The sequence below is a fragment of the Equus quagga genome, chromosome 11 (genome assembly GCF_021613505.1).
Source record: "Equus quagga isolate Etosha38 chromosome 11, UCLA_HA_Equagga_1.0, whole genome shotgun sequence".
NCBI lineage: Eukaryota > Metazoa > Chordata > Mammalia > Perissodactyla > Equidae > Equus > Equus quagga.
Genome location: NC_060277.1, coordinates 411,025 through 433,919, shown reverse-complemented (window position 1 = coordinate 433,919; position 22,895 = coordinate 411,025). Strand labels below are relative to the sequence as shown.

The window sequence follows — 22,895 nt, the reverse complement described above, 5'->3', positions numbered from 1 at the left end:
TCACAGCAAGAGGAGAAGGGGCAGAGCAGATCACTCACTGTGAACAGTTAGCCACTTTTCTATATTTTTAAGCAAAGAATGTTGAGGTCAAACTAAGTTAGACTGATGGCCTTTTATAACATAATAACCTCAACAGGGCCACGTATTCAGGGACCGAAGCTTTTCTTTGTAATCTTCGCCGATAATGAGGCAATAAAGGCTCTGCTGCACACTGTGTTTATCTCAGGCGGCTGACGTGGTGTGGGCGAAGCGGGACGTGAAGTTCTGCACATGTGATTAAAAGCAAATAAATGGAGAACCAAAGAACTCAGACGCTCATTCTCATTTCATCTTTCTCATCTGCTGTTCTTAAAGTTATTGCTGTCTAAAATCTCTTAAGGAGTAATTAAATCTAGGCAAAATTGAGCTCCAAGAATTTTCCAAAGTTATTCATTTTATTAATAGTAAATCCCTTTGATGAGCCATTTTAGGGCATTAAAACAATTACTGAAGCATTTACTTTTTCAAAATAAAATTCAAGTGTAGGCAAAACCAGTGGTGATGATATTTCTTATGGATCTACCGAAGAGTCAAGAAGAAAATAAAATCAGAAAGATCTATATACAGATGTTCAGTTTTCTAAAGAAAAGAGAAGCTCTGATCTGGTCCTTGAAAACACAACAACGAGGCAGTGAAGCACAGTTTCCTGGAGAGTGACAGAAAAGGCTGGACCTGAGCATTCAAAGTCGCACATACCTTCCAGGAGGTTCTCTACGAGCCAGACCACGCTGAGTGGCTCAGAGCTCAGAGAGAATGCTAACAATGGCCCTGCCTCGGGGGTTTGTTCTGGGAACCACGCCATTTAATGCTCTTATTAGTTATTTGGTGGAGGACAGTGAGCTCTACGTAAGAGGCTCCTTGTCAAAACTTACTGAAGATAAATCTCTAGGCACTGACGAGATCTGGGAGAAATTTTGGTTCATCCTGGGGCAACAGAGGTCAAAGCACAACTCCAAGGCCAGACAAAAGAGCCCAACTAACGTGACTCTTCTCAGTTAAGCTGAAGTCACAAAATAGAGCGATTACTCAGGCTGAATGAAAAAGGGGACCCAAGAGCGTCCTCATTTCTGAAGGGCCAAGGCCGAGACTGTAAGACACAAGATGCTGTAAGACACACATAAGATTACCTAAGGGGAGTAAAGACTGAAGTAAAAGAACAGGGCTCCTATCTAAGTTGTTGGTACAGTTCTCTCCAGAACACCAGATCTGTCGTGGTCTATCGATAGCTTTCCTTCTTCCTCTAAGAAGAAAGGGTCTGCTCTATTTCCCATGCAGTAACTTCTGGCACGTCTCTGGACTGTTTTTCGCATGGCAGTCTGCACGACAGACACAAGGATAAACTCCTGTAGGCCCAAGCCCCTGCCTTTGTGTTCTGCACTTCCACCAGAGCCACACTTCCAGCAAACGGCTGTGAGAGGCAGAGCTGTGCAGTGGCTCCGAGAGCCGCAGCCCAGACATCCATGTGAATCCTGGTTCTGCCGCTCGCTGCCTGGAGATCTCAGGAAAGTTCCTAGTCTCTGTGCCTCCATTTCGCCATCTGTAAAACGGCACAGCAATAGCGAGCAGCAGGATTGCTGTGAGGAGCAATGAGATAACACGTGCAATGGGCTCAGCCCTGCACGTGGCAGATGGCAAGTGCTTGTTAGACATTAGCTGGGGTCGTGGTTGCCATGCTAATGGCACAGCAGTGAGTGATCACCAAATAAACGACTGACAGACAATAAAACTATCATAAAGCTTAGAGGGCTCCTCACGACAGACTTCTTCCAGATTTAAGGCTTTTACAACTAGATAAGATACAGGACACCCAGTTAAATAAAATTCCAGATAAAAAACAAGTACTTTTTTAGCAAAATTATGTCCCAAATACTGCACGGTAGGAGGAAACTGGTAGAACAGCTCTGGTAGAGTAAGAACATTGGTTTGCTGTTTCAAGAAAAAGTCTCTGAATCTTAAAGTCACTCCCTCCTTTAAAGAACTTCCTCCCTCTTCATCACTTTTAGGAAGCCCTCCTCGCCACACATGGACACTTCTCAACATCGACAATAAGTTGCAGTGAAATAAGAACTTTACACTAGATATTCTGTATTTCCTGCTGACCACAGGGCACTGCCGTCGGTGACAGACCTTCCCTCACGGGAGCCCAGGTGGGTACTGCCCATGTTCCGATGAGTCAAACCACATGCATCCTTCAAAGTCCACATGCAGCCCCCTTTCCACCCAACTTGAACCAACGAGAAAAACCCGTTAGAAAGCATTAGCTTTAACAAATTTGCTTTGAATACATACAACGGCTTAAAAAAGGCAGAGGCAGAATCCCCATGTCAGCAGGGGCTCATTAGGACTAAGTCGGCACTGGAGGTTCAAACACGCTCGAGGCGCTGAGAGGGGCTCCCAGAGAACAGAGCTGCCCTTCTGTGAACAGGCAGGTTTCTACAGAGGCCAGAACACACTGGGCGTGTATCGGGACGTGAGCATGCATGGCATCTTATAAGGAAACAGCGTCCTATACATTCATTACAAGTACGCCTTCTTTCACAAGTAGCAGTCAACTCTAACAGCCAGTGACCAGGAACAACCAGCTTGCAGGACGCGCTCTTACCCCTCAGCACTGACTTGAGGTTGAGCTTGGCCTGGCGGTGCAGGTCCTCCACACAGGGGGGTCTCGTGCTGGGCAGGAACACGTTCTCCTGCTGGTGCCAGGGAGCAGTGTAGTGGACTGTCCATCTGCTCTCCTCGTCTAGGTTGGAAACCGCTGCAGAAAGAGAGGGAGCAAATCCAGGTGTCAGGTTGAACTTCACTGGCTCCACATGGATTACACTGAGGGGTGCTCGGTGCCACCACCTCCGGGGGAAACGAGCAAGTTCTGAAGGAGATTTAATCTTAGACTCCAGGGGTCCTCCCCATGTGGTTTTTCTCTAAAGGAAACTTCCATCATCCCCCACAATGTCTCGGCAGAATTGTCTCTTCAGTTAATTGCTTCCCAAATTTTAGGCCATTCCTCGACTCCAGCGTTAGAAATGACTCGTGACACTGACAGAGGCCTCCAGCCCTACTTTGCTTCACCACCACGACAAACGTTAGGCAACCAGACAAGGCCGCTGCATCCATAAACGTTAGACTGTCAAGACAGAAACAAATCTCCCACCGAGAGGTGAGACCAAAGCTTCACCTTTAAAGCCCTATTTCAGAACATCACTTTTATAAACTCAGTTAGATTTTTAAAAAATTAAGTACAGCTGAAATTTCACAATGATGTAAACTATTATGAACACAATAAAAAAAATTAAGCATAAACATTCAATGTAATACACTTAAATGACATATCTAAGAAATGGAAATCAATTTGTGTACAAAATTGTCTCTGTATTTCTTGCTTTCATGGAAGGCTTTTATACGAAAGTGCTAAAAAAGAAAATTCAATACACTTGACTTTCTCCAACACAGCCCAATTGAATTGAATTTTGCCAACCAAAGGAGATGAGAACACCAGATGATAGACAGTCATAATAATAATCTTCCTTCGTCCCCCTATTTCAGTTATTTATTTATTATTCTGTTCCATTTTTCATGACAACACAACCTAAGACAGGACACCAGATGAAGCTGACAGCAACAAATTCATCAACAACATTTTTTAACACTTTCTATAGATCCGCCGCTGTGAGCGAGTGTGGGAGAGACTACAGAAGCAGAGGAGAGAGACCCTGTGCTGAGGGTCTGCTGGTGGAACAGGTCTGACGCCACCGGGCGAGTCAGGGGCGAGTCTTCCCTAAGCCCAGCCTCTGCGGGAGGGCGCCCTGGGCACACCCATCTTTACAACATAACAAGGCCCCGGAAACCAGACCATAGAGTAGATTCCCAAAGTAAAGTGAACAGGCACAATGAACTATTGAACCCATTTGAACACATTTAAAATTAACTCAGTGAGCCCCACAGCACAGCTATCAGAGCTACTTCTTATAAAGATCAAATGAACGAACACAGGCAAAGTCTCAGCTCGCGAAATCACTCACGTGAAGAATGGCTGTTGTGGGGCAGTGAAATTGCTCTAACTTTAGATTTCTGCCCGACTTCACAACCACCACTGAAGGAAACGTGGCCTTTCCCAGCGCCATGGGAACCCAAGCCACAGATCAGCGCTCAGCTCACGTGCCATTTTATCTGCAGCCACTAAATCCTACAATCCTCACCTCCAAGTAATTCATCTCTTAGACGACCCCACCTTCTCCATGAATTGCTAAATGGGAAAATAAACATGGAGAACTAGACATTGAGTTAAACACAGAAATGTCCTGTGTGCTTCCTGCTTTTATGGTCTGACAAAAGTAGCATGTAAAGCGGGCACCCGGCATTTCACACACTCTCTCGTTGAACAGACGCTCTGCGTGGCGCGTGTGACTATCAGTCTTCATACGTGAATCCACAAAAATCTGACTCGGCTCTTACTTCCGTGTCTGAGAATCCGGCACAGTGCGGAACTCACCATGTCCCTCAAAGAGTACCCAGAAATTGCTACGATGTTTTGTGCTGACATCCGCTTATTTGAAAGATTGAATCGCTGTACTTCATAGTTAGAAAATATTGAAAATTCAAACTCTTCCTATTTGCCAGTTATGAATCAAATCCCAATAATGGAGTTTGCGTCTGCGTAACGGCACCGTCGGCCCCACTGCACAGCTACCCACTGGCTCTGTGAAAGTGCAGTGTCTCCCCACTGTATCTGACTCCTGTCCCGCAGACTTTAATCAGTCCACCCACAGCAGCTGCGAACCAGGCAGCCACGGGCCACGAGCCGGCACGCCGCTCTTTGTTGCCTACTCCAAAGTTGCCCTCACCAGCACTGCATCCACACTTACCCAGTTCGAATCACTGCTCCAGAAATAGAACTAAACCCAACCAACAACCATGTAAAAACAAAACCACATATTGTAAAAATTATACTTTCCAGGGAGTGAAGAAGCACTGGATCAGAGAAGTTTAAGCCACAGGTAAATAGGCAGTGAAGTCACACCACAAACGCTGTGTTCTTTATGACAGTGACGGATCAGTCTAGACACAGCTCTAAAATACCTAACAGAGCTTCAGAGGATCGTCCCCACCAAAAATATGTCATGGACCACACAGTGGCTCCCAGCACACGGAGCCAAAGAATCAAAACCACATCAAGGTGGACAAAATCACAAGGCTTTTTCCTCTTCTTCAAAGGGCTTCTTTTGAGAAGCACAGAAGAAGTGAATTTGCCTAAAATCCCAACCGTAAATAAGTAAGAAGTGCTAAGATCACATGATTCTGCCCTAGAGTTACAAAAGTCGAAGGTATTTGAAGGACTTGGTAGGGAATGGAGTTACCTTGTTCTCATTACACTGTTTCACACACTAATTCCAGAAGGAGTACATATACACACACATACACACAAGTGGGGAGAAGAGAAACTACTTACTTTTCTTCTTAAAAAGTTTAATTAAAGACTTGATCTTTGCATTAGTGAAGATCACCATCTCCAGGATGCCTACATAGGACTGAGAAATTCAAATCACACTGAAAGCTCAGTCCAGCAGGCAGGTGCCAAGCTGCAGCTGTGTGCTCCAGAGCTAACTTTCTGGCTCCGTCTCGAGTCCTCAGACATCTGTCTGGTCTGATGTAACTCTGGGGCTGGGCTTATTGTCAGGCAGTTACAAACCATTAGCAGACCTTGAACCTGAGAATCTCCCAGTAAAACCTAATCTTTGAGGCGGAGCGCCACCAGTGACGGGTGCAGAGAGAGAAGCTAAGAGCAGTCCCCGCTTGCAGGCGAGCACGCCACCCTCTCTGCCTCTGGGCTCATGTGTCCACTTCTCTCTCCAACATATCAGAAGTTTCTCCTCTCTGGAGTTCAAAAAATAGCACAGATTTTCCTCTCCGAAAGTCAAGGTGAAGCAAATGTGTTCCCCATTTTCACTGGGCCACTATGAACATCAGACTTTTCATAGAGCCAACAAGTCTTAGAGCAAGTCCATGTTGATTCCCTGACTCTCAGTTAATTCAGGCATTTGAACTGATCTGGGGGGAAAAGTGCCAAACTATTGTTTCCCGACCACGTCCCCAGGGTCTGCCTCCCACACCAAAGGAGCATTCACAAGCAGCAGAGTCTCCATGGAGCCGCAGATGCATCGGGTGCATTTTCGTGCAAATCAGTCCACCCAGTCTTCTCACCCAGCTCTTTATTTGCCAATGACTGAGAATCAACATTGTAATTGTTGCAAAGTGAAAAAAAAAAAGAACCAACTTCTCCACTCCAAAGAAGAAATTAGATAAAGTACCCTCACCACTTTAATCTGCATTTGAAATTCAATTATCATCGAAGTGCCTAGTTTAAAACAATTTCATGAGCCCCTCCCTGTGAGGGAGAAGAGTAACTTCAAAGAAACACCCTTTGGGTTTCTCATTAACTTGAACACACTGTGCTGTCCATTAATTGTCCATTGGCAATTAACCTCAGAGAACAGAGAGGGAAGAATCAGAAATAATAGTAAATACGCAGCAGGCACTAGAAAAATATATGCCGGGGTAAGTGGACAGGAACAGTATGGAAGAGAACGGTGATCAGGAAATGTTATGAAAGCACAGAGCACGGGAAGCCCTTCTCTCTCCCTGCTTCCACGTCACGGCGAAAGTGCCGAAACACGTCCCACAGCCTCTTGCCTTACAGCTTTGGGCCAGACTGATGGAAAATGCAATAATGCACTAATTGAAACAGTTAGTTTATAACAAAAGCTCTTGGTCAAAGAATAAAGTTCATACCAGGGGCTCTGGGGAAGCTTTGGACGATTCCTCCACAAATCTTTCCCCCCTTAATCTTATTTTTGAAGAACAAAAACAAAGCAAACAAACAGCAAACTAAAGCACACACATTATCACATTCCCACAGATTTCCCATGTGGGTTTTTCACCCTATACACAGCTTTGGTTAAAGTAACTGCACGGGCAGATGGCAGAGAAGCGACGGAGCCGAAGTCAAGTCATAAAGCTGCTCAAGTACTGAGCAAAGTTCCCCTTCAGAATGGGTTTATGATCGAGAGCAACCGGGCGACCTCGAGCCACCTCCCCCATCTCAGCCTTACGGCCAGGTGGGGCCTTCGGGACAGGAGCCTGCTCACCGCCCAGGCTGCGCGGGAAACCGCACCCCGCAGACTCACACCTGCAAACAGCACAGGCTTTTCACATGCTCAATGGCAGCATCCGAGGTGAACAGTGAGCACACGCAAGGCCACCCCCAGGCACGTGGGCGAGGCCTCCCCGCCAGGGCTCACGCCGCCTAACCATAAACGACGACTGTGTGGTGTATCAGATGGCAGTCAGTGCGACGGACAAAGGCCGTCCAACAGGGCGAGGGCCTGGCGTGGGGGTCCGGCTGCAGCACTAACCGGAGTCAGGGTGGACCTCGCAGAAGAGGCAAGGCCTGAGCCAAACCTGAGGAGGTGACGCTAGAGAGTATGATCTGAGGTGAGCCCCTCCGCTCTAACTTAAGAGAAACACACACTCGTGGGTGGTGAGACTTTCCAACCCCCAGGGCGTGGTCAGAGGAGTGCTCCCCCTTAGGAAACGAGCCACAGCAAGGGGCGCACAGGCAGCAATTTCCATCTTGCTCATGTCAAGTCTGAATTCAGCGGCCAGTTGTGTAAAGATGACGCCACCACCTGGGCACACACCAGTCACTTGTGAGTCCTGGGACAGAAACAGGCTTCCATCCCAGCAAGCCGGGTGCCTCAGCCCCCACGCATTACTCCATGCTGCCTCAACTGCTAAAGTCCAGATCTTCAGGTAACAACAAAATAAATTATCGCATGTATTGTGTTACACATTAAGTTCTGTTTTGAAAGAGCTTATTATTGCCTCAATATCAGTTTACCGAAGAGTCTTTTTCTTCTTTTTTTTTTTTTTGGTGAGCAAGATTGTCCCTGAGCTAAAATCTGTGCCCATCTTCCTCTATTTTGTATGTGGGATGCCACCACAGCATGGCTGATGAGTGGAGTAGGTCCATGCCCAGGATCCGAACCCACGAACCCCAGGCTGCTGAAGTGGAGAGCACGAACTTAACCACTACACCACCGGGCCAGCCCCCAAAGAGCCATGTTTTTATGGAAGTATTTCCTAATTGCTCAATTTATACAGAAAATATATAAATCCATGGTCCTTCCTATTCCAACTTTAGCCATAAAAGTAGCAGCAGTTAATTGAAGCTAGCCAGGTGGCGCAGCAGTTAAGTTCCCATGTTCCACTTTGGTGGCCCAGGGTTGGCTGGTTCAGATTGCAGGTGTGGACATGGCACTGCTTGGCAAGCCATGCTATAGCAGGCATCCCACATATAAAGTAGAGGAAGATGGGCACGGATGTTAGCTCAGGGCCAGCCTTCCTCAGCAAAAAGAGGAAGACTGGCAGCAGATGTTAGCTCAAGGCTAATCTTCCTCAAAAATAAAAAGTAGCAGCAGTTAAAAAAGAAAGTTCTAACACAGCATATCCCAGACAAGGGAAACTCAATGGCACAGCATGGGAGTGAAGAGCCAGCTCTGGAGCCGTCCCCTCCAGGCCACTTACTAGCGAGGCGTCTCCACACCATGGCTTCCCCACCTGTGCAATGGCGGAATGACAGGATCTCTGTCGCAAGTGTGGGGACCTGGAATTGGCCACCCCAAGATATGTCTCTTTGGCATCAGGATTATTTGAGGCTGATTGCTTTTGATAAACTGGGACAGGGAAGGAGGCTCTGAGGAATGGAACTTGCCGTTTGTTAGGACACATTTACATTTGTAAGGTTAAATCTCTATCTGTAAAAGGTGCCGCCCTCTCTGTACCAGGAAGAAGAAAGGAGTTGACCTTCTCTCTAGAAACTCTTAATCAATACCAAAGGCAAGGACTTAAATCTGCATTTTATTGTGCTTGTCTGGTAACCTCCTGTAACTGACTTCCCTCCCCCTCCCAACGTTGGCATTTCTTAAGGATTAAGCATCTTTCCTTAGGCTAGGAACTGATTGCTGCGCTCACCTGTGACCACCCAGCTCCGGACGATAGACTTGCCTCCTGCTACGCCCACCGAGATAGCAGACCACTACCTGCTGTGTCCATCAAGCACTGTGCTGACAGGGCAATCTTGTGACTATTGTGGGAGGGACATTTCAATCACATGTGAAACACCCTGTTTGGGGGTATATAACCACTATGTGCACCCCACTTCTTGGGTGCCCTTTCTTCCCTCGGGAAGAAAGGCCCTGGGCCATGGTTCCTCATAAAGCTTTGTTTAATTTTCTCTTGCTATTCTGTCTCATGTGGATTTAATTCGTTCTCCGGCCAGATGAACCCACATTTGGGAAGAGGAAATGTCTTCCTCCCCTACACAAGGTTATCAAGAGCAGTGGTGGTTATCACTGGCAAAGCACTCAGAGCAGCACCTGGCATGTGGTGAGCATAGTGTCAGGTCGACGAAGAAACATCATGGAAGATCAGGCAGTTGTGAGCGCCACGCAGAGCCGTGCTGTCTCAGAAGGGAGCAGCCCACAGCTGTCTCTCTCCTGGGCTCAGCTGACGCGCTAACCTACCACTTCCAGCTTTCATGCTCCTATTACTTTTCTACAGCCTTGAAGTCTCCCTCTAATAGTTTTTAAAGAGTCCTCAGTGGTTGCAGTGAACTCCTGCCCAGCACCAGTGATCTCTCTCCTCCTCAACGTACCTTTTTAATCACACGCTCCTGACAACCCGGCCCATAAGCTCCTCCTGGTCAACCCTGCAGCCCCTGGTCCTCTCCCACATCTGACAGCTCCTTCTCTGCATCCTGACAAACCTGCAATTGATGAGGATTTTTAGGCTGCTTAATTTTAAAACGGTTTATGATGAGGACTTTTAAGCTGGTTACTTTTAAAACTACAGATGAGAAGCAGGCTCCAAGGAGTGGAATTTGCTTGCTTGTCCCTTTGTTGGAAAAGCTTTACATTTCTAAGGGAAACCTCTATCTGTAAAGATGCCTCCCTCTCTGTGCCAGGAAGAAAGGGGATGGCCTTATCTCTAGAAACTCTTAACGCCAGAGGCAAGAACTTAAGTTGGTTGCTGTCTGGCAATCTCATGTAACTGATTTAGGGTGGTGGCTTTTAACCTTTCTAACCTTTACTTAATCCGATTTGATTCTTGTCTAAAAGTCATGGGATCACCCAATGACCAGACCCCACCTGCACTGGTACCATTTTAACTTTTTTTTCATGTTTTTTCCTTTATCTTGTAAAGAAATGACTCACATACCCATGCCTTATAAAATTAGCCCTAACCCTCAACTCGGGGCAGCAGCAGGAGCTCTGCCTGCCCATGGGCCCTGTCCCCATGCCAGCGGGGGCAGCAGAAGTGGTGGCAGCAGAAGCTCTGACTGCCCATGGGCCCTGTCCCCATGCTATTCCATACTATTCTCTAAATAAAAGAGCACTACTGCCAGATCTTGAGAGTCCAAGAAATCTTTCTTTCGACTCCTCGGCTCACCGACCCCGCATCACAATGACCTTCAAAGAGCTGGTCCTTCAACTTCCATCCTATGCTATTGACTTATTTTCCCCCAGAAACCTTCATGATTTTGCTGGTGTAAGGGCAGAGTCAGCAAATTACGGCCCTTCCTGGCCCCTTTCTAAAGGGATGAAAAAAATTAAAAGAAGAAGATTTCCTGACTTGCGAAAACGATATGAAACTCCAATTTCAGTGTCTGGTAACAAAGCTGGGAGGGAACGCTGCTGCACCGCTCTCATCTGCTGTCTACACTGCTCTCAGGCTGCGCGCAATAGCAGGCCGCGTAGCTGCGGACAACCAGATGGTTCGCCAAGCGACCCATGCCTTAAGGTTCTGTGCAGGCATCTGCTGGGCCTGCCCCCTCTTGCTCGCCGTCCACTCCTCTGTCTTCCAGCTCCATACCACTAACCTCCACTCAAATCTCACATTCCCTCGAGTGGAACGTCCAGCTTCAGCCATCCTGCTCCCCCAAACCCAGCTGCTTATCAAGAATCTCCCATTTCTGCTGGGCCCATAGTTGATTTTTCAGTGAATCAGACAGGTAAATTTCATCTCCGGTTGAAAACAAGAAAGCTGAGCTCTGGAAGCTCATGCTCGTCAGAGCCAGGTGAGACTCAGGGTCCAGACCCCTCCCTCGTGAGCACATAAAGGCCTGAGAAGAATTCTTCAGTTAGCACATTCAAGTTCACGTATCACACAGAAGCCCTTATTAGGACACAGAGTCAAATACTTAATAATTATATTCACTGGTCTCTAAAAACACTGTCAGATATTACAAAGAGAAATATGCTGTGACATCACTTCAACAATCCCAGTGGCTTATCCTCTGGTCCAGGATTTTGAAATTCTACTACTACTACTATCGTACAAATATTTGCATCCTTATTCACAAAGTTCCAACATTTCTGCTTAATCTTTCATTGAAATGAATCTTACTTCTAAGTAACATTTAAAATTTTTCTTCTAGGAATCATGATTATTTCTACATTATTGGATTAGTTCCCAGGAGTACGTACATAACATACTAACGAAGAGACACAGGAATGTTTTGCAAAGTCATACACATTCTGAAAGTTTCCACTGTAACTGCGCATTTTGTTCAACCACTCGGCAGTTCTACCTCAAGTGCTTAGCTGCCTTGTGTTAGCCACCCAGGTCAAAAGTCAATCAGACCTGGCCACTGACCTTCGGAAGGTCACAGTCCAGCGGGATGACACACCCAAGGAGATAAAAACAATAAAAGCATAAGTAAGTCAGGGGCAGAGGTAAGATGTGACGTTAATGTTAACAGGCGAGATGACAAAGGGCCCGCCCTCATCAGAAGCAACCGGATGTGAGTGCAGAGGAGGGGCCTGGGGGGGGGGGAGAGTGGGGAGGCAGCCACGGACAACAGGGGTGTGCAGCCGCCTCCGTAAGAGCTTGTGCGGTCTCCGGGGGGGGGAGGCGGCCAAGGAGGTGGAGACACAGGCAGGCCCTGGGGGCCATGCTCGCCACAGGGGTGAATTTAGTTGGTGGGAGTGTCAGAGGGAAAGCTGTGTGGCCAGAGTTGCATGTTAGAGATCCCAGTGCCTTTGAAGGCCGGGCTTGAACAAAGGCAGGTGGGGAACCGGGGATGGGGCCGCCATGGCCGAGGCAGAGGGGGTCGGAGCCCCTTCCCACCGAGGTGACCTCTACAACTCCCTGGGTTATCTCGGCCCCTAGTTCACAGCCTGTAGTATGTTTCAGGAACTACTACATACGTAAGGTAGAAAAGTAAAGAAAATGAAGCCCTAGCCGCTTAATAAACAACTCCATTACCACACATGCTTTCATCTTCAGAACAACCTTAAAATATACGTTTTATTTTTATTAAGGACCAAAGATTATATGTTTAGACCTAAAAGCTTCTTAAGAGTTGAGCTGTTTAAGGCAGCCAGGACTCACAGACCAGGCCTTAGCCTCCAGGGGCAGTAAATGCACTCAGCGCATTCAAGTCTTCATTTTGAAAGCAAAAACTTTCACAAACTTTGTTAAACTATTTACTAAAAAGGGACATTTTGAAATCCTGTACACAGGCGTTAGAGGCAGAAACAAGGCAAAATTATGTCACATGACATATATACACATATACATATATACACATCAACTACACGAAATTCAAATCCTTGATCAATTGAAAATGGAACGTATACTTAAGAAAGATCACTGATGTCTTCTAAGTTGGAAAGGGAGGGAAAGCAAAGAAAAATCAGACACAATGGAGTTCTGGTCAGAGCTGTGTAATAAGTGGCCATTTTAAGCACTTCTCAAAGGAATTTAACTCTTCAAAAAATTTCTCAGCCCAAGCTTATCTATAAACAGTGCTTTTACTGACTATTGATTTGTTTAGGCCATTTTTAAAAATCAAGCTTAACATCTGAAAGGGAAGACTGTACACAACTCAGCTAGTTTAGGTGTTTATTTTATGCATGGTTGAAACACACAAAACACAGTTTTTCAATCCACAGACACACCCATTGATTCTTGTGCTTTTTGGACTCACTGGAAAGGATCAGAGCAGCAGGGACCCAACAGAAGCCCCTGGCCCATACGACAAAACGCAGTCATAAGAGATTTCCAAAACTTAACTAGCAACACAGTCTACTTACTAACCACTAATAATGCTGCTTTAGGAATAGATAAACTCAGGTCTGTCCTCTGCTTATTAAGGAACAAAGTTTTCCCATAACGGTAACTTTTAGAGGTAAGAATTATGTCTCATGTTTTTATCAACACTTTCAGATTGAGAGTGATTACATACAGTCTATAATTCTTATCTATCAAATAACAATCATATTGAAGCTGCAAAAGCAAATTAACAATACAGACAGATGAATGCATACAATCAATAAATGAGTAAATAAGAGTGAATTTTAAAAACAGTGCTGCCAGATAAAATACAAGATGCCCAGATAAAGTTGAATTTCAGAGAAAAAATTTTGCAATTAAGAGATTTTCTAAAAGTCTACAATAAAAGTCATTTGTTAATATAATTGTAACATCTGATGTTAAAAAATAGCCTTAGGTATCTGCCACCACAGATGAAAAAATATACTTTATATTATTCTAGACAAATTGAATTGACTATAGTTCTTGCTATTTGGCATTTAATTGATTAGGAACAAACCAAAAGAGGAGCTGGTCACTTGTGACTGAAGAATCAATCTTCTCCAGTTTAAGATCCCACACACTTTAAAACATCTACTTTTCTGTGATTCATTTGCTAGTGTCACAGGCCATCACTGACGAGCTGCCCTATAAAATGACTAGTGAAGCCAACACATAGCACAAGGGCCACCACCCTGACTGCATGGCCTCTGATGGGACAGTACACTGTGCCCTTGATGTGCATGAACGCCACCCACGCAAAATTCAAGGTAAACATTTCTGACAAGTTAAATTTTTCCAGTTTACAGGGAACTGGAGTTAGAGGAAAAAGCAAAAACGATCAAATATAAGTGGACGTTGTGCTGGTCCAGCACCTCCAATGAGTCATTAAACAATAACAACAATAAGGAAATGTGCCAGAGTAAGAGATTTAAGGAACATCACAGCCAGATGTAAGATCCTGGATGGGATACAAGTTTTGGAGAAAACAGCATAAGGAAAAGCCTTTTTTAGACAGGTGGAGAAATCTGAATACATACCGGGTGTCGTCTTATTCTTATGATTTTTACAGTTGCATAATGAGGTTAACACACACACACGTTTAAAAAGTAACGTAGAGATATTGTCCACAGAATGGAAACGTGTCTGATGACAGATGCTCATGAAGAATTACTTCAACTGTCCCATGAATCATGTTATTTCACAAAAAGTACATTAAAAATCACTATTTGAGAACTCCATTGGTACAATGATCTTTTCGTTCTTATGCTTCTGAATTAATTTTTAATGATGAATCATACGGCATATTGAAAACAAGACAAATGGAAATCTCTCCTTCAGTATCTGGGAGGAAGGGGCTGGAACTGCAAAGGGGAATCTTAGGAGATGACAGTGTGTCAATTCTTTAGAAGGAACTTGATCTGGCATCCACTTTGCCAACTAATTCTGATGTGAAGAAACACCCTTTACTCTGCACATGTTGAAGCTAAAGGCTTCTGCTGCAGATCTAGTTAATAATTTAATCTAAAACCATTGCTACCATCTGCTTGGTCAATTTCAACTTCACAACGTCTGCTCTCCCTGTGACTAGCTTAGTGAAGCCACAATGTTCATGCGCCAAATGAAAGGCGAGGCAGACAGAGAACATGGCACAAAAAAAGAAACCCCAGTCAAATGCCCAAAACACAGAAGGGGCCCCGTTGACCCGCATTCCAAGCCCACCCCGCCTGCAGGACAGAGGGGAGCCCTGTCGCCCAGAGGCAGGAGGGGACAATGCAGACCTGGACACGGGGTGGGGTTGGCGGGGGAGAGCTTTGTGGAGGGAACGGACCATCAGGTTGGAATAACAGTGCCCAGGGGCCTGGCACAGGCAAATGGAAAGGGGCACTTTCATCGGCCCCGCGGGAGCTACAGCTGAAGAGTCTGAGCTGCGTCCAGCCTACTCTGTTATTTTACAGCATAAGTGACCCGCGGTGGACCACAGAGTGGCCAGCAGCAAGCAAATGCTCATCTCCTGCCCCAGCTCTCGACAGTCCATGTATTCGGCCTTCACTAGAGAGGGCGGGGCTCCACGGCTCCACATACCCATCTCTGCACCTCAGCACCTGCTGCTCCTCAGCACCTGCTGCTCCTCAGCCTGGGAGGCTCGACCCCTGACCTCCCCCCGACAGGCCTGTTCATTTCTTAAGGGATAATTCAAATATTAACCTCCCTTAAGAAGCATGCCTTCACAAAGCTCTAGAAACTCTCTATTTCAAAAATATATGTCATTTGACTTCAAGGACAACTTCCTTGAAAAGTGAAGCCTGTCTGTCTTGTGGAAAGAGAATGAAGAATTTCACAAATGTGAGCCTCTCACACTTGAACCAGTTCTTCTCCACGACATGCTGCACAGGCCTGTCCATCCACCCACGTGGTACCGACTCATCCGACGTGGTCACTCAGCCTATGGAGGGCGCCCGAGGCTGCTTCAGCAGACACACTGCCCGAGAGCGGAGCTGCAGTCAGTTCAACTGCAAAGGCAGCTCCCTCTACTGTCCCAGTTCAGTCATCAAACAGATTTTCTGGACGTGTGTTAAGGGTTCAGCACATCTTAGAGAAGAGAATAATTTTCAATCACTTGGGAATTAAAATATATTTTCTGTGCCCTTTAAACATAATTATATCCTTTTATTTAAAAAAAGGGAAAGTAATCTTAAAATTTGAAAAGAAAAGAAGAATCAATGCAATCTTTCTTCTAAAATCTTCAGGGAAGAAAAAAGCACCTGCTTGTGGAACGAGAAGCCAAAGTACAATGAGATGATCTTAGAGATCTAATTTAACGGCCATGTGACTAGCCAAAGGGCCTTAAATCCTGGGCTCTCTTGTAGCTTTTAAATTGGACAATATTATGGACCCGCTAGATTGGTGGTATTACAAAACCCACAAGGAATCCATACTTGAGAAGAATTTTCTACTTAGAAAAAAATTGAGAGCAAGGAAGCCTTCCTAGTCAAGATTGGGGAGATCTGAGAAAATGAAGCAGACAGTCACCATCCACAGGGGGCCGCTGCCCACTCACCAGAACCCTTGCAGGGAAACTGATCCTCCTGCTGTCTGTTGACCAAGGAGCTTGAAGAAAAGGCTCTGGCCTAAAACACTCCTGTTAGTGGTCAAGTCTGCAAACAATGTCCCTCTTCCACCAAAGAAAGACCAGATGCTACAATCTCTGCGCCCCTCCAGAGCCCTAGTTTAGACAGATTTGGGAATATTCATAAACTACCTAGTGTCTGCAACCAACCTCCAGTTAGAGAAGCACCCCTGGGTTATAGGAAGGTTTCTGAATCAGTGAGGGGGCAGCTTCGTGTAACTGAGTAACTACAGCTAAGAAAAAAGAGGTCCACATCAGTTACAACCCAAAGGGAAAATCTTACAACGAGGAACCCAAAGGAGAGTGTTTTAACGTGGAGAGATGATTCCGAAACTACATTGTCCAGGAATACAAAAAATACTTTAATTTTAAATGACCAAAGGGAAATCAGATTTATCATTACTTAAGTTCTTCCCAATTATTTTGTAAGCACTGGAACAAAGAACTGTTCAGTTTTCCTTTCTCTCCTGGGATTGCTTACATTGCTTCACACATGGCTAAGAGAAGTGCTACAATTAGTAAGTGGGTGTGATCAGCTGCTTCTGTTAAGAGGCCAGCTGGTTCACACGTAAAATGATAATTAGGCAAATTAAGACAGACCGTGCTGGTTCCCTGATGAACTGACAGCAATACTTAAGTTAAATGTCTCTGCTGTGTCTGGTTTTCTAGTAACGGTAAAGGCTGATCTGGGTGAGGATAATATTTATCTCATTAGTGATGGTTTTTTTCAAAAAAATTTACGTTGTCCTAAACTACTGAACAAACAGCAGCAGGATTCTTCAAACAGAGAAACTGTAGCTTGTTATCAAGCACGATGCTATGAAGGTTTGTAATTATGCTGGAAGTGCCGCAGCAGGAGCAGAGGAAGGTCAGCCTGGCACAAAATGGGGTTTAGAATTAGTCCAGGGGCCGGCCCATGGCCAAGCGGTTGGGTTTGTGCGCTCTGCTTCAGTGGCCCAGGGTTTCGCTGGTTCAGATCCTGGGGGCAGACGTGGTACCACTCATCAGGCCATGCTGAGGTGGCATCCCACACAGCACAACCAGAGGGACCTACAACTAGAATATACAACTATGTACTGGGGGTCTTTAGGGAGAAGAAGAAGAAAAAATAAATTGGTGACAGATGTTAGCCCAGGTCCCAAACTTAAAAAAAAAAAATTAGTCCAGAGAGTAAGGAGCTTTCATTAAAGTCAGGCAAAGGCTTTTGAATAAAACCTTCCTGTAAAACTCAATTTTTAGTAGTCTTTCACTGATTTTCCTTTTCAACTCAAAAAGATGAGAGCATTTTTCATAAGTAAATAACACGTGAGAACAAGAGACAAGAATAAAAACATCAATTATTGTCTGGAGACATACACTCAGTATCTCTGAATTCTAGTAACTAATATTCTAAACAAGGACTTCACCGTGTGGATTTCTGCACAGAGATGCGGCTGCGGTGCTTGAAGGCATGCCCCCCGCCCCCCTGCCCCCCGAGGGCAGTGCCACCAGGCACAGCTGGACAGGGGAAGGCATGCGGGCTGCAGAGCCCTCATCATTAGACCCACACAGAATCCGAGAAGCACTAAGTGGCAACCCAAACAGTGACACTAACACTACGTTATGGCTGGCCACCAGCTCCACAAAAATGATACACTTATCTCCTCCCATCAGCATCATGGGCGTTCCAAATAGAAAGCAGAAAAAATAATAATGAATTCTTCACGTCTTAGCAAATAAAATCATGTTAGGAAATATTAGCATCACAGTCTTCTTCAGGCACCTAACGACGTTTTTAACATTCAGCCAAAAATATGAAGCTTAGAATTGTACAGACAGGTGCAAATATTTCATAATTTGATTCATTGTGGTTTTTTTTTCTTTTCTGGGGTCTTTTTTGGCTTTTTTTCACTAAAGAAAAAAGGTGAAGGCGGGTATAACTGACTATAGGAATTTGACAATGAACACAAAGGCAAGCAATGTTTTTCCTGAACCAGTAGAAAAGTAAGATATTTGGGGAGAAAATATAACAGGTGGGTTCTTACAACACCAAATGGTTTTCCCAAACCCTCTCAAAGAAGGCAGCTCGGTCCATTTTATCACTTATCTGAAACACCCTCTTCCCATGAGTGGAAATCTATACAAACCATTATATGGTAAAACTAGTCCAAATGAAGCTGCCACATCGGTTCTGTTAGCAAACCACATTCACCTAGGTAAACATTCAGCCATCGAGGGCGTCCTAAAATATGTGCCCTCTTTCAGACTCGTCTTGACGTTTCTCACAATCAGTTTTAATCTGACTGGAATTTAATTAGTATAACTGTTTTCTGAGGAGAAATACCCACCAACTGTCCCCCCAGGATGGAGGGATCAGCCGTAGACTCCAGACAACAGGTGACGTTCATCATCGAAACCAGCCTCGGAGCGTCCAGGGAGCCCCTCCAGCCGGACGCCCCCTGGACATGGGTGCACTCGCTGCCCCTCAGGGGCCGCACTCCTCCTGTCATGGCTTCCTTGTCATAACTGCCCGTCCCAACAACTCCACATTTGCTGAAACTGTGTTTACCCCCCCAAAAGGCTGTTCTTTCTGCAGCTGTCGAGCTCCACAAACAGCTTCCTGTACAATTCGACAGGAACGCACCCAAACTAGATGTGCTGAATGGCAGTGTAAATGCTGCATTCAGAGAGAACCAAGACATGTGGGGCTTCCCAAAACGTCCCAGCGGCCCATGGTTACCGAGGTCTTGGGCAGAGGATGGCTCCAGAGGAGCCCGAAGTTCTCAGGTCTACGAGGTGGGAGGGGTGGGTCTCAGACTCCCGCCCTGATCAAGGAGCAGCCTCCCTCAGCCCGCCCTGTCTGGTGGGTTTCCCCAAAGCTGCCTCCGTTCTCCACAACGAACTTACTTTCTTCCTGCTTTCCTAATAAACTGCACTTAGGGTTTCCTAAAAAACTCCACTCATGCTCTGGCATCATGATCCATTCTTAGGTTGATTAAAACGTTTTCTAAATTCTTTGGCTTAATGCTTTGTGTGTTCTACACACGGCACCCGCCCTGCTATTTTCGTGAGCTCCTCGAGGGCCAGTGCCAAACCACGCAGCTCACTCTGCACAGCACCTCGGGGCCCAAGAATCCAGCGCTCTGCAACTTGATACAACGTGACAACAAGTGACATTCATGGGCGGGTCCAAGAAAGGGGACCATCACCCATCTTCATGGAATGCGTGAGGGAGGGACAGAGCCAGAGAATGGAAAAGCATTTGCCCCACAGTTAACTATGGAACAGCTAGAACCCTCTGCATACACCTCCCTCAAGAACTGGCTTCAAACACTAACCAGAAATTTCCACGGAGATAATGGCTGTTTCACCTCATGAATGCAAGTCCTACTTTGAAAAGCTTCCCTGTGTGTTGAAATTGGAGTTTGTTTTCTGGAATCCCATTATATTGGCAATCACATGATTACAGGGGTGGGTGGGGAACGGGAGAGGAAGTGTGAAAGGAGAAGACTCTCTGGGTTGTTACGTAGAAACAGCAAAGGGGGGACAGCCTCTTTTCCCGCTCCCTCTCCATCCTGCTCGGGTCCCACACTGCTGCCAGTTCCTCAGGAGAGCAAACCCTCCCGACCCTCTGGCCGCGTCCACTCCCGTCCTCTCCTCCTGTCCTCTCCGCGTCCACCCGTTCTCCTCTCCAGCACCACCACCGCAGCTATGTAGTCAACTGTGAGTGACCTCATCTCCCATCGGACTCACAATCTGGACCATGGACAGAGGCCATGGCTGCCGGGCCCTCGGGGTCCATGGGCCGGGCACAGATCTGACTCACAGCCAGCAGGCAATTGACAATATCTTACAAAAGAATGAATTACAGGAAGAAAAGGAACAGTTTAAACAAAATGAGCTCTGGAGAATTCAGCTTTGCCCTCTGACATTAAAAATAACAAATGTTAGGGGCTGGCCCCGTGGCCAAGTGGTTAAGTTCACGCACTCCACTTTGGCAGCCCAGGGTTTCGCTGGTTCAGATCCTGGGGGTGGACATGGCCTCACTCATCAGGCCACGCTGATGCGGTGTCCCACATGCTACAACTAGAAGGACCTACAACTACAGTATGAAACTATGTACCGGGGGCGCTTTGGGGAGAAAAAGGAAAAATAAAATCTTTAAAAATAACTAACGTTAAAGTGTCACAGTTGAACCAGAGACAGAAATTCATTTCAAAAACTACTTCCGGCTGTGACGTGTTGGCTGATGACGCCGCACATGGATCACTGCTCTACCCTGGAGACAAAAGACAAGCAGCCTGCCCTCAGGAGCCTTCTGGCCCCAGCACCGCGGTCGCCCACCCCATCACTGTGCTTGTCTGTCTCCCTACAGGACCTTCCCTCCTTGAGGACAGAACTCAGCCTTTATCGGCTCTGGAGATGCCAGTTTGTTGAATGAATGACAAAATTAATGGATCCTCTATTCCTGTCTGTAAGGAATTCTGTTTGATGGAAGAAAGATACAATGAAGGGTAACAGAACACATTCTAACAGAGGATCCCCTCTAAGAGGGAGAACACATGGCAGGTGACGTGTGAGCTGGACCCTGATGGGTGAAGACAGGTCTGCTGGATGGAGAAGATACAAAACACACTCTACCTGGACAACAGAGCTCAGGCCAAAGGCAGAGATGAATCGTCTGTGTGGGGAAACTGAGTCCTGTGCACGATGGAGGGTGCAGGCTGCCTCCCACAGCCCTGGTCACACTGCCCTGGAAAGTGCGCCACATGTGACCCCCTCCACCTGGCTCCCACGTCTGCAAAGCTGGCGCACTGGCAACCATGGCCACGGACCTGGGCCGACTCCTGCTGCCCTGGTACTGCTGGTGCTCCGACCTTGGAGATGCTGCAGCAGGAGTGGCCACGGAGCCTCGCTGTCCAGGCCCCCCGCCGTGGGGCTGGCAGGCAGGGAGGTGGCACGCACTCTGATGAGGTGGTGTGGCCTTCTGACTGAGGTAGGGGGACAGTTCCCTTGGTGAGCCCATTCTGCACAGGTGTTCCTGGTTCCCCAAGCTCGCCAAGTGATCTCTACACTCTGTGCTAAATCCCCTTCTGCTCACACTGCTGTCCGCAGCTGAACCTGCCTGAGACAACTTGCTGGCCCGGCGGGATGACCAGGCTGGCTCGTGGGGCCAGGGACCATGGCCAGAACCATCAGCAGGACCAGTGCGAGGAGCCCTCCCCATCGAGTCAAAGAGCTCAGACCTCGCAGAGTTAGCGATAGTCAAACGTCAAGAGTTTCCACGCAGGATGGTGATCCATGTTCTATAAAAGCTTGAGACAAAGGAAAACTGAACTGAAAACGCAGGCAAATTCTATAAATCCAGGGCAAACTGATGTTGATGGAAAACGGAACAAGGCAAACAGTCTGTCCTCCTTGTGTCAGTGATTCCCGGCTGAACTTTGGCTGAACCAGAACTCTCTGGGCCTCTGAAACACTGTCTCTGATTAGGCAGGACGCTGGCAGCCGGGGTGGGGTACCCTCCCCTGTGGATGTGGGAGCCTCTGGTCACACTCGTCTCTCGATTTCACATCGTTGGGCAATTTTGAGTGAGTGTTTTAGTTCCTGATTATTTCCTACTTTGACCACTGATTTTTCCCTAAGACTAGGGTTTGCATAAACTGTATGGTCGTGATCAAAGCCCATAATTGGAAAAAAAACACATTCTCTATATTTATTTTTAAAATGCTGACTTTTCCCAATCTTAATTAACATGACTCTGAAGAAATATGGGATAAACTCTGATAAAGAGCACGCGAGGACATTGGACCACTAACAGAATTTAGGGAAAGCGCGTAGGATGACTGACGCCAGCCAGCCAGCGCCCGTCAGAGCAGCTGTGAGGGGGAGGCCGGCATCTCAGACGCAAACAGGCTCTACTCTTCACATGAAGCAAAAGGGGCTTTAAGGGACGATAAGGAGATTTCAGAACCTCCAGAGGCCAGAGGACAAGTGCTTCGGCCACACCAGGACAATCAGCCACACCTGCTGCTGCCACCTGCGGGTCAGCTCAGACACACGCAAGTCTGGGCTCCAGGAGTCCAGGAGCCAAGGCCAGAGACGGGCCCACCTGCAGACCCAACGGCCACACAGCGGCCACCTGGCAGCTCTCAGGCATCCCGCTCAGCGAGGGTCTGGCTGGAGCCCAGGAGGTGAGGTGCTTCCTGGGCGGCGGGATTGAGAGAAGTGGGGTGGCGGGAGCAAGCCCAAGGCAGAACCTGCACAGGACTTCCGGCAAGTTCTAGTGAAGAAAAACCACTGTTAGGCTCTAGAGTCAATGGGGATTTGTAGTCTTTTATGTCGCAGTTTTGATTCAAGTCTAGAAATACAGATATTTACACCTGAGCTTCCTGAATCAGAAGCCGAGGAACAGCACTCAGCATCGGAGGCCAGGAGAAGCCCCAAACACATCGACGCTGTCACCTCCTATGAGCACATCGACGCTGTCACCTCCTATGAGCACATCGACACTGTCACCTCCTACAAGCACATCGACGCTGTCACCTCCTACAAGCACATCGACACTGTCACCTCCTATGAACACATCGACTCGCCGTCA

At 46.8% G+C, this 22,895-nt stretch overlaps 1 protein-coding gene across 4 annotated transcripts in view; it reads right to left on the bottom strand.

Annotated features, from left to right (window-relative positions):
* The window catches only part of NHSL1 (NHS like 1), a 124,014-nt gene that overhangs the window by 55,416 nt on the left and 45,703 nt on the right, over positions 1-22,895 (bottom strand). For 3 of the 4 annotated variants that reach the window (XM_046675289.1, XM_046675290.1, XM_046675292.1), the window contains exon 2: positions 2,642-2,794. In XM_046675289.1, the coding sequence (XP_046531245.1) occupies positions 2,642-2,794 (153 nt within the window). Of the gene's footprint in view, positions 1-2,641; positions 2,795-5,482; positions 5,637-22,895 lie in introns of those variants that run through there. The other variant, XM_046675291.1, reaches the window with a different exon arrangement.